We start from the raw sequence: 12,140 nt of genomic DNA on the forward strand, positions 1-12,140 counted from the left end.
CACGATTAGGGAGACAGCAAACTTTGGGATCAGTTTCTATGTATAGAGGGAGTGTATTGTGGTATAGCAATGCTTCACTTTGGCTCAGAAGGCGTGTCCATGTACCCACACGCCCTCGTTGGCTTCCCCATCCAGGGGGTCACTATGCATAGCCTAAGCTTGCGGGGGGAACCAAGAGCAGGTCCCTCCTAACCTCATGCCACCCGCATTGGGGCAGCGTGGTCAATCCATGGGCGTGTTCAGCTGGCTGATCTGCAGCTCCTGGTCCGTGTGATCTAAGTCGAAGAGGTTGACTGAGTCGGCAGCCGTGGCTGGGATGGACTCCAGGTGGGGGTCTTTGCAGGCCGGCGGCAAGATGTGCTCGTTCACCTGGATGACTGAGTCAACTGAGTCCGTCTCGCCCTGCAGTGTGAGGACGTTCTTGAGGGACATCCCCAGCCGGGGTCTGCTGTTGGAGTTCTGCATGGACAGGGAAATGGCGCTAGGCCTGCCTTCCCAAGAGCGCCGGCAGCAGGGCAGGTACTTAGCCATGGCTCTTTTGAAGTCCCTCATGAAGAGGGGGTAGATGATGGGGTTCATGGTGCTGTTGCAGTACCCAAGCCAGGTGAGGACGTCAAAGAAGCCAGCAGGGACGCAGTCACACACTGCCTGGGAGGGAGACAGAGCACAGATTAGAACAGGCCGTGCCTCCTGACCAATCCCAGCATCATCTGCAATGGCATGGCAACACCTTGCTGCTACGGCTCACGTCCCACTCAGCTCTGCACAACGTAGGTCGGAGGCGAAGCCTGGCCTTTCCCCTGTTCTCCAAGGAGGCAGATCCCCATGGGGGTTAAGAGAAAAGGAACTGCATGCAATAAACACGGCAGGGTCCTGGGGCAGATCCCATCCGGCTCAAGGGTTGGGGCAGGCAACTAAAGAAACTGCTCAGCCAATGAAGACAGGGCCATTGTGGAAAGGGAAGGGAGACAAGGGGTCCAAACTCCATTTCCAGAGGGAGCTGGATTTGGCTACAGGTGCAATGGTGACGCTGTCCGCACCCCAGACAGGTTAGATTTCAGCAGTTGGCTGCCTGTAGTGCACCCTCTCCTGGTTGATGTATGCAGCAGCATAGATTAGCAAGGCGCGCCCAGCGGCAAGGTGTTGGCATAGAGGCAGCTGTGTGGCTGGGAGGTTGTGGGCATAAAGCGATTTCCGAGGGGGGCTGGACTTGGTAAACTGATTTTTAGGAAGGGCCATGAATAAAATCTCCGAATTCCTTGCTTCCTAAATCTTGGCCCTAACTCATTGTCATTGATACGGGGCTGGGTGTTTTACAAACATAAAAAGATGACAGTCCTCGCCCCAAAGAGATTACAGTCTAAAAGTCCATCTGGGCAGGGCCAGAGGGCCAGAAGGAGGGAAGCTCCCTACCATTAAATGCAGAAGATGCCCTGGCTAAGTCAATCATAGACATTGAGCTAATCACTATCAGACGCGCCAGTGACCAACTCTCCTTCTCGGGCCTTCCCGGGGCTGTGAGTGGGTTTGACGTACAAGGGCAGGGCATCTCCGGCCTCTTCTGCCCAGGACTTACTTGTGCCATATTAGCCACAAAGAAGGGGAGCCAGGCCACGAAGAACATTCCCAACAGGATTCCCAGGGTCAGGCTGGCCTTCAGCGCCTTTCTGCTGTGCTTATTGGCAAATTTCCTGTTCTCGCCCATGGCCACCGCTTGGCTCTGAGCTCCAGGGACCTGCAAAGGACAAGAAACCATGTGAGAAAAGGGGGCTGGCGAAAGAACAGGCCAGACGAGAGGAGCCTCTGCCTTACGTATCGAGGACCTGCCGCTCCAGCAGAGGTAGGTCTTACTATTCACTTGTGCTGCAGTCGCACCTCGAGGCCACTGGGGTGTACAGACCTAGAACAAAGCAAGGGCCCGTCCCAAAGCGCTTGTTTCACTTGCCAGCGGTATAAAAGGCGCCTGTGACTGTGCTCCTGGGCGCTTGTACAAAGCTAAGGAACGTGGTAGTTAACTCTAGCGCCAGGTAAAGAGCCAAGCAGCATTCCCCAGCGCGACAGCCAGGCTCTGTCGGAGCAGTTGAGGAAGCATAGGGGGAAAGCTGAGGGCACGTCTCAGGTACTGCAGTGAGCACGGTACGAGAACCGGCATAGCACAGAAGGCTGTGCTCCAGCCATTCCCAGCCAGCAGGCCAGCCCCGGGGGAGCCGTTACAAGCTGGCAAATCTAAGCGCAGCCCTGGGGCTATTGTCATCCACACTAGGGATGGATCAGGGATTGGCTGTGCACAAAGATGACGTAAAGCTCCCTTTGTGCCACAACGCTGTCAGCCGAGCTCGTGTGTCCTTCTCCAGCATTGGCCCAACTTAACGAGATTGGCGTCAGCCGCCTCTGAGCGGGGGGAAGTGACCGCACTGGATGGTGTGGCGTTGGATAGATCTCCATCGCTCAGCCACCGCGGCGTTTATTACGTGCTTGGTAGCGTCTTCCCGTAAACCAGCGCCAATGACCAGTGTTAAGTCCTTCCCTCGCTCTCTTTTCCACTGCCCTCAGCGCACGTGCACCCCCTCAGACGAGCATCAAACTCGCTCCGTTGGGGCCCACGCCACCGGTCCCTGCACCTAGCGGAGACGATTCTGACTGGCCCAATGGGGTATCATTTTACACCCACTACGCCCAGCTGTAGGGTGATGCCATAAGGAGGGAGGAGACGGGGAAATCAGGCTCTAAATGGTTTTCTGGCGTGAGTGCGCCAGGCCTCAAGCACCCACCAAAAACAATCGGGGGTGCTCAGCACCCACAAGCCATAGTCATAGGCAGCGCATGACCTTGCATTTGGGGAGGCAGGGCAGGAGCGCGGGAAGCTCCCTAGAAGTGGGGGGGGCCACCGGTGCCCACACTGTGGCCCTGCCCCCGCTCCGCCCCATGGCCCCGCCTCTGCTCGGCCTCCTCCCCCGGCCCCCCCTTGCTCCACCCTGGCTCTGTCGCTTCCCCTGAGGCTTCACCCCCCCAATCTGCCTCTTCCCCTAAGGTGCCCTCCCTGATCACTCCTCTCCACCTCCTCCCCCAAATCCCCCCCATCCACCACTCACTGCTTGCCACCCCCTGCCCTGAGAGGCCCCCGCCCACTCCTCTCAGTCCCCTCCCCCAAGGCCCCACCGCCCACTAAGATACCAGTGATGGGCACGTATTCAATAACTAGAATATGAAGGACGTGTATAAATATGCTGAAAATAGCCTCCCCCCAAAACTGGCAGAGTTCCCCCCCCCCACAAAAACCAAAACCCCCCCCCCAAACCCCCCCCCCCCCAAAAACAAACGCCACCCCCCCTGTTTGCTGGACTATTATTTCTCCCCCTCCACCCCGGTGCAACATGTAGCTATAACTTGGGCAAACCAAAGCGGCCCTCTCTCTGCCACCCCTTCCCTGTGTGCTCCAGACCTGCTGCTCCATTGCACCGCACCTCGTGGGGCCATTTACACCAGGGCAAAGTGAGTGCAAAACCAGCTGATCAGCACCTAGCCCGGGGGTAAATGGCTCGCTGTATGAAGGGCAGGGCAGCAGAGAATAGGGCCCTTCGTCTGCCCCAGCTCCAAGTGTTCCTTGATCCCTCCACTCCCCCTTTCGTCCATGTCTGTGCCTACCTGTAATACCCCGGGCCCAAGGAGAGCTGTGCTAGCCTAGTGACACGCTGGCTAATCTCTAATGCAATCACTCCCCTTGTCAGGGGGTTGACAGGCAAGCAGCTCAACGTGACACCAAGCAAATGGGATTTGTCCCCAGTGACTGACAGTCCCTTCATGCAGGAAGGAGGGACGCGGTTATCCCCGCTCCTCCTTCCACACTCTGCCAGCTTTCCTGGAGCCTTGTTTATTCCCCTCGCTTTGGCCTGCTCGAAATGAGTCACTGCACCCGATGCCAATCTCACGCTGCCATAAAAAGCGAGTAACCGCCCTGCAATCAGTAGCTTTACCCCAGAGACAGGGCCTAGTCCTGGACTCCACGGTGGCCCCTTAGAGCCCAAAGGGGAACCGTACCCAGCTGGGGCTTGTCATTCGCACTAAGGCCGCAGGAGTAGTACAGAGCCAGCAGACAGGCCTAGCCTCGGGCATGGCCAGTAAAAAAGCAGGGCTGCCTGATGGGCACCTGCACTCCTGTGATCCTTGATGGCTGGAGAGGCCCTTTGCAGCTGGTATCATTTAGAACAGCCACGAGGTGCCGCTACACTGCGCCGCGGACAAATGTGGCGTCTTCCCCAGCTTTGGGGGGAGAGGCACAAACAGATTCTTTATACTCCCCCTCCTCCCCCAGCCCCAGCTGTGGCCAGGGCTTACTGGGCTCAGCTGGGGCCCCAGAGAGGAAGGGAAACTGGTCTAGGTTGTAGATCTGTTACAAAGTGATGCTCAGAAGCAAAGCAGCCTCCTGGAGTGGATTGTACACGTCAGTGTTAGAAGCCCGCCGAGACTAATATGCCTGGGTGAAGAAAACAAGCAGCAACAGCTCCGTTTTATACAGATTCTCTCGCTGGGCTATCACGTTCTTTCAACGTTAGACCAGTGCAAACGCTGGGCTAAAAGGGAAGCTGTTCAGGTCTTCGCCCTTTAAACACCAGCGTGGCTGGCTACACCAACAGGTGACAACGGCTAGAAAGAAAACACACCTTGACAAAGACATAAGTCACTTTAGCTTGCCATCAGTGGGTTGGCTGTGCCCAGATACGCATGGTCCTTGAGCCATAGATTAGTTAGTCGGGGGAAGCCAAGGAAATCCTCAATAACTTTCCCAGCCAGCGGATGGATGTCCCAGCACTACACTCCCTGGGCCAGAGCCTCCTGCATAGTAGCTATACTTCTAAGTAGATTTATCCCAGCTGGGGATGTGGCCCTCTATATTTTTTGCATTAGCGTTGGCAAAAATGATGACAACCTGCTTCCGACCACTGTTTGCAGTATGGAGCCATTGGTGGGCCTCGCTGTCCCACATACACAGCACGGCCTTCACTTGCAAGTCAGTTGCCTTTCCCAGCAGCTCACTCATTCCACAGCTACCCCCTGCCGCTCCAGAGAGAAGGACCCAGCAACTTGTTGGAGAGAAGGAGCAGATCCCCTTTTATGAGCCAGCAGCACATTCCCCGGTGTGGTGTGCCACACAAACGGTGGTGCCATAAGGAAACTGTTGTCCTGGCCCGTGACTGGAGAACATGTGACGAGGGCACAGTGAGCTGTGGGACAAATCCAATGACCCCCTTCTATGGCCCTCATCCCGCAAGATGCTGAGGGGCTAATTGTTCTCAACAGCCATTGACTTTTAGCCACCTGACTCCCATTGAAATGGCCGTGAGTTCGGTCCGGAAATATCTTTGAGGCTGTGGGTCAAAGAGCTTAAGTGAATTACCCGAGCTCTCACGGGGTCGGGTCAGGCTTAGTGCACACAAACTACATGAACTGAGGTGTAGTGCATTGAATTCCCAGGGGATTTATGGAGCAATCAACCTTTGGGTGCCAAGCGTGAAAGAAACCACCATGATCCTTCACTGACAGCCCAGACCCGCCCTGCAGGGGGTGCTGTGGTTAAAAGAAGCCACTGTGGAAAGAAAAATGACTACTCACTGAACCATAATGGCTATATTATTCGGGGATTTTTTATTATTGCAGAAATCCAAATGCCTCCAGCTACTGAAGATCGAGTGATGATAAAGCCTAGTCTCAGGGTGAATATCTAGCTATTGATTAGCACAGCAGCTTAATTACATTTTTCAAAGAAAGGGCTCAAGTGTTTCAATCTACAACGCTCAGAGCCAGTTCTGGTTTCTATCCAGTCCTGCAATCTCAAATTAAATTATCCTGTCGTAATTAAATAAGTTGCAGCTTGCTGATCTGCCCCCCCCCCCCCAAGGAACAGAAGAGATTTAAAACAGAACACCCTGATGGCGCTCTGCTTTGCATGTTATTTCTACTTATCATCCCATTTAAATTCATTCAGAGGTGGAGACAAATGACAGCTGTACTATTAGAGATGTAACAAGACCCTTTGTTATATACCAGCTACTGTCATTCCTTGTACAGAATGATCAGGAAAGCTTAATTTTCACTCCATTGGCTTAACTGGGAGCAGGATGTTTACGTTCTAAGCCCCTGATTCAACAACACGTGAGCACATGCTGAACTTGAGCACTCACTTAAGTCCCATTGACTTCAAAGATTTAAGCATGTGCTTTAAAAGTGCTTGGCTGAAATGAGGCCTAATACAGCTTGTAAAGTCCTTGCTGTCCAGGGTGCTGAAAGTCCTCCATTTTTATCAATGAGGGACACGGTTTCACAGCCCGAAGTCCATCAGTGTGAATAGGGATGTTAGTTAAAGAAACATTCTGGGTCAATGGATCTGACCTAGAATGTGTAAATGCATTTTGTGGCCAAATCTGATCTCTCAGAAAAGGCCTTTCAAAATTGCTCCAGTATTTTGTGTATTTATTCTCTGCTTCTCCTTCCACCTATTAAAATACTTTAGGACTTATCCACAAGTGAGTTGGCTGAATCAGAGACTCCCAGCTCCTTATGCGGAAGAAAAAGAACAGCGAGCTAAATCAAGGTATTTAAAAGCAATTAAGTTGGTCTTTTCACTGTAGGATACTAGGTCAATAGAGACCATTACTAGGGCATTAAAGCTGTTCCATTTAGTAACAAATAATTTTCTCCTGCAGAACTATATATTATATGCAAAATCAGACATCTTCCATGTGTAAAAACACCTCTAGCAGCTCAACCAGTGATTTTTGAAAAAGGAATCTATGCTGTATCTTGCTTAATATTGTAGCCTATATAATAAAATCAGAAGAAGGGTATTCAAAATAACGTAGTGTGGAAGAATTTCAAATTCTCTACCAGTTAGAACTAATTTCTTCCCATATGTATGCAGCATCTGATGCACATATGCATATATAAACCCACACACGTAATTAGAAAGATTTGTGATTAGAAAAAGAGATAAATGAGCTTGGATATTACATGTGTGATGGCTAAGGCTAAGATTTTGTCATGGATATTATTAGTAAAGGTCACAGAAAGCTCACGGGGAAAAAAAGAAAAATTCATGGACGCTGTGACCCGTCTGTGACTTTTACTAAAAATATCTGTGACAAAATGGGGATCTGTGGGTCCCGCCCCACCTGAAGAGGGGCAGCTGCACAGGGGCTAGGAGCCGCCTGCGGCAGCTGGGGGCCACAGGGTACCCCTGCCACCTGCAACTCCAGGGGCTGCAGCGGCCAGGAGCTTGGGGGTTCCCCCACCGCCCACAGTGTCCGGGAGCTGTGGGGAGACCCCTGCCACCCACAGCTCCGGGGGCCGACGGTGGCCAGGAGCTCAGGGATTCCCCCGCGGCAGCCAGGAGCTCAGGGGTTCCCCTGCCATTTGCAGGGACCCCACCACCTATGGCAGCTGGGAGCTCAGGGGTTCTGACAGGTAGCTCGGGGTTCCCCCGCCGTGGCCAGGATTTGCAGGGTTCCCCACCGCCCATGGCATCCGGGAGCTTGGGGGTTCCCCTGCTGCCCGCGGCAGTCAGGAGCTGTGGGGTACCCTGCCACCAGTGGCGGCTTGGCGCTCTGGGGGCCACCAGGGGCAGTGGGGGGAACCCGCAGCTCCCTGCCCCCGTGGGCGGCGTGGGACCCTCCAGATCCTGACCACCTCAGGCTGAAGTCATGGAGGTTGCTGGACGTCACGGATTCCGTGACTAAGTCGTAGCCTTAGTGATAGCAATAGCCATATGACAAATTGTGGAACCACGTCATAAATTGCATTTATCGCCTACTACTGACAATTTTCACCTGCCCGTTAGCCATCTATATTTCTATTCAGACTGCTTCTAACTTTCTACATCCTGAATAGCTTAAAACAGCTACCCTTTTGGTGGAGGTGGGGAGAGCCTGATGATATGTACAGCTATACAGATAGTCCTTCTTTCCCCACAAATATTGCGGTGGGCTGAGTCGATAAATGGACAATATTCAGCATTGGCTCAGAAATGGATTTAAAGTCCAATGTTTCATGACACATCAGGGCTAGGGATCAGTGATTTATAGCACTGGAGACGAATTGGAAATCCTCCATTACTGGGCCATGTTTTCCTCTCACACCAGTGTAAATTACAAGTAATTCCACTGGCTTTGGTGGAATTTCATTAGTATAAATCAAGAATGACTCAGAGGAGAATCTTGGCCCATCACATAGGAAGTAAGGCCCTTATTTTAAAGGGGCTTAGATGTTGCTCTGCTCAGCATTGCAACATCTAACTGATTTAGGAGCTTAAGACTCCTTTTCAAAAGAGACTCCTAAGTCCCATCATTGAAACTTCAGTTCCCAAATGCCTGAGTCATTTTGAAAAGGAGACCCAGGCTCCTAATTTGGTTAGACTTTGCAACACTGAGCAGAACCACACTTAAATACCTTTAAAAATCTGCACCCATGTCCCTGTACACTCGTACTGTCCGTAATTCATTCTCACTGTGAGTGCTGCTTTCATCTCGCTACACCTCCTGAATCGATACAGTTGTACTTATTAGTTCATTGATTAAATGCTCTTTTTTTTTTTAAGCAAGTTGGCAAATTAAAATACACTTGCCTGGAACATTAGTAACTGTCATGACAGCTGAAAGTGACAGAGCGGGGAGATTTCTCTGGCATTGTTTTTTAAGTGCAGCGGGCGAGACTGTATTAGTCAGCTCAGCCTTCAGTTCCCTTCACCAATCTGGTGAATGTATGGCTGGCCAATTCCTAGTTACAACTATTATTGAACTCAGCTCTTAGGTTAATTAGATCTCCTGGTGGAGACAAATAGAAGCTGAGTGGGCTGCACTTAAGGCTTGCTGCAGAAATCTGGGGGGTTGGGGTGTAATTTTCTCCCCTCTTTTCTAATCCTACCACTCATCGAGTTATCACAGGGCAGAACTGACGCATGCCTACATGGCCAGGGCATGGGCTTAGCTGAGACTTAAGTGATGCGTAGGCCTTACACTGCCCCTCTGCGCAGGAGAGAGACAAGGTAGGTGAGGGAATGTCTTTATTGGACAAACTTCTGTTCACGGCAGGGACAAGCGTTGGGGCTGCACTGGAGTCAGTGAAACGCTATAGCGAAAGCTCTTGCAAAGGAAGTTTATTTCTCACTAATCCCAACCCCACTACTGTCCTGCAAAGCTCAGCACACAGCCATGGGAACAGGCTCTTCTGAAAAGAAACCAAAAAAAATTGTGTCAAATGCTTTGAAGCTGCTGTCAATCCAGATACTTTGCCCCACCCACCCCTTCCCCAACCATAATCAGCACTGACACCCCCCCACACCTAGCAATTTGAGGGGAATGGGAAATTATTCCTTTCCTGAGAGTGACATCAAGCTCCACAATTCTTAATAACGGGCATGACAGCTTCTCCTCCTCCGTACAATTATTTGGTGACTGCTGTTACCTTCTCCATAAGTGAATGAGCGAGAAGCAGGGAGAGCGAGAGACTGAGCCTCTTTTTCTCCAGCAAAACTCCTGGGCTCCCCAGCATTCATAAAGGCCAGACTGTGAAATCCCATCATGCTCTAGATTGCCAGACACCTGTGAGAACCAAAGTACCGCATGCCGAGCAGGGGACTGGAAGAGGGAGGGGGTCAGGGCCATTGCAGGAGAGAAATAACTTCTGCTGATTTTAAGGAGATGGCACCTGGATTCTATTCCCAGCATGTGTCTCTGAGCAAGTCACTGAACTGCCTCGTGCCTCAGTTTCCCCATCTATAAAACAGGGGTAAATAATATTTAACACACACCCCGGGAGTGCTGGGACGCATAATTAATCGAGTGCTGTGAGATTCTAGAAGGAAGGGTGCTCTAGGTGTGCAAATGTCATCCCAAGGTGCCTAGAGAAAGGATGGAGAGCGATTTGGGGGGAAAACTGGAAGGAGCCAGACACTTTACATTAAACTACCCTCTAAGTTTTCTCCTCCCTGTAAGAAACCTTGTCATTTCTGGGAGTCACTGGACAGACATCTCCCACCCATCATGTACTTTGATCCCCTTGAAGGCAATAGGTTAAAGAACACACTCAGCTGAGAGAATGAAAACACTGCCAAGAGCGTCAAACCAAGAAAGGCCTAAAATCATCAACACATGAACTCTGAACTCATCCAATATGTGGAGTTATAGAAGAACCATCTATTTTTAAACTCTCCAGGTCATTTTTTCCCCCTCCTGTTCTTTTCTAGCATCTCAATCGTTTAGAAATTAATCTTGGTGTTCTTCAGATCTCTAGACATAAGTATCCTACGATTGCATCTAAGAGCTTGAACCTGTGGGAATGGGCTTTCCCCCACATACTCTTCGCTTAGAAAAGGATTTGTTCCATAGACATGAAAGCAATCTGGACGCAAAGGGGATCGCCACTTACTCACACCGGTGCAAATCCAGAGTAACGCCAGTGGAGTTCCCCAGTATAAACCTGATGTGAGTGGGAAAGCAGGCCCCTTGCTCCGTTCCCTGGGGAGAAAAATCTTTAAACTAACAAAATAAAATCCACTTTTGCTATATGGTCTGGGATCGGCGCAATCTCCAGCAGGGCTTCCCGGTTATACCATGGACTAACAAAGGATTTAAACAAACGGTCTGACAGGTGAGACTGTGGATGCAGCTAAATACTAGGCTCTCCTCAGTGTTCCCAGGGCACAATCAACATCCCGTTGTTCTTCTGGAGTGAATCTCAATGGGGAAATAAGCAAGAACTACAAACACCCGCAGGTCCTGGGTCGCCTCACACCTGCTTCGGAGTAAATCAGGTGTAACCGCTCTGTAAAACCAGGACAGTCGGGCCCATGGACTCTGGCTCTGAGTTCCGGCAACTGATTTACTGCTGATTTGCACTCTTGCAATGAGCACAGGATCAGGCCCAGATAATGTAACTCCGGTGCTGTCTCCAACTCGGCGCTGCTGAGAGAGTACCAAACAGACTAGACCCCAGCACTGAGGTTTGGCCCCATGGGATATCCTTATTTACATTGTGCAAGTCAGGAAACTTTCCTTCAACTAGCCGATGCGTGTGGCAGAACATTCTCAGGGTGGATTTTCTGTTTTGGAGGGTTTTAGTAGCCGAGGTATAAACAAACATCTATGATTCAAATCCTCAGCTACTGTCACCAGACCATGGACTTCAGTACAGCTGGGCCCGTCTAGTCTAGCTGAGGGTCTGTCCTATATGCCAAGAGCGAGAGACACACACACGCACACGCTTTGGTTCTCTCTCATACCAGTAGCGTGCCGTCTACACACCATCCCTCTTTCACAAATGGCACTTCAAGGGGCGGGCCTCTTACCTCAGCCACAAACGAGTCTCTTCCTCCCTCATGTTGAACCTGACACAAGGCTCCCGAAGAGGAAGGCAGCTCTTGGGGTGAAGGCGCCGTGCTGGGATTCAGAGCTGGGTCCTAAGCTCTGCCACAGACTCCATGTGGGACCTTGGGTAAGTCCCCTAATTTCTCTGGGCCTCAGCTGCCCCACTGTAAAATGCGGGTGGTAAATATTCCTTTGTGTTTCTTGTCTGTTTAGATCTTGAGCTCTTTGAGGCAGGGTCTGTCTCTCGCTATGGGTATGTACAGCGCCTAGCACAATGGGGCCTCTGGCTCAGTTGGGGTCTCTAAAGGCCCAGCTCCACAAAGGGGCTTAGACATCGCAATGCTGAGCATTGTGGCCCCTAACTTTTAGGTGCCTAGCCCATCACAGGAAAGCCTGAGTGAGTTGCTAGGTTCCCCAAGCAATGAATAGCCGCAAAAGCCAGCACGCTCGGCTGTGTGCTTCAAGGCCGTGGGGAGAGGTGGAGGACGGAGGGCTGAGCCAGGGCCGTGGGGAGAGGTGGGGGACGGAGGGCCGAGCATGGGCCGTGGGGAGAGGTGGGGGACGAAGGGCTGAGCATGGGCCGTGGGGAGAGGTGGGGGACGGAGGGCTGAGCATGGGCCGTGGGGAGAGGTGGGGGACGGAGGGCTGAGCCAGGGCCGTGGGGAGAGGTGGGGGACGGAGGGCTGAGCCAGGGCCGTGGGGAGAGGTGGGAAGGGGCAGGGATGCTCACCTCAGCCCGGGGCTGGAAAAAAATCCTGAGATTTGAGCGTTCTATCACAAGATCAC

At 51.8% G+C, this 12,140-nt stretch overlaps 1 protein-coding gene across 1 annotated transcript in view; it reads right to left on the reverse strand.

Annotated features, from left to right (window-relative positions):
* Positions 1-222: 222 nt before the first annotated feature.
* HTR6 (5-hydroxytryptamine receptor 6) overlaps positions 223-12,140 on the reverse strand; it is a 15,538-nt gene continuing 3,620 nt past the window's right edge. The window contains exons 2-3 of the mRNA XM_024217281.1: positions 1,577-1,735; positions 223-648 (exon numbers count right to left, since the gene is read on the reverse strand). Of these exons, the coding sequence (XP_024073049.1) occupies positions 223-648; positions 1,577-1,735 (585 nt within the window). The remainder of the gene's footprint in view (positions 649-1,576; positions 1,736-12,140) is intronic.

The sequence above is a fragment of the Terrapene carolina genome, unplaced genomic scaffold (assembly GCF_002925995.2).
Source record: "Terrapene carolina triunguis isolate 2854851 unplaced genomic scaffold, T_m_triunguis-2.0 Scaffold714, whole genome shotgun sequence".
Lineage (NCBI taxonomy): Eukaryota > Metazoa > Chordata > Testudines > Emydidae > Terrapene > Terrapene triunguis.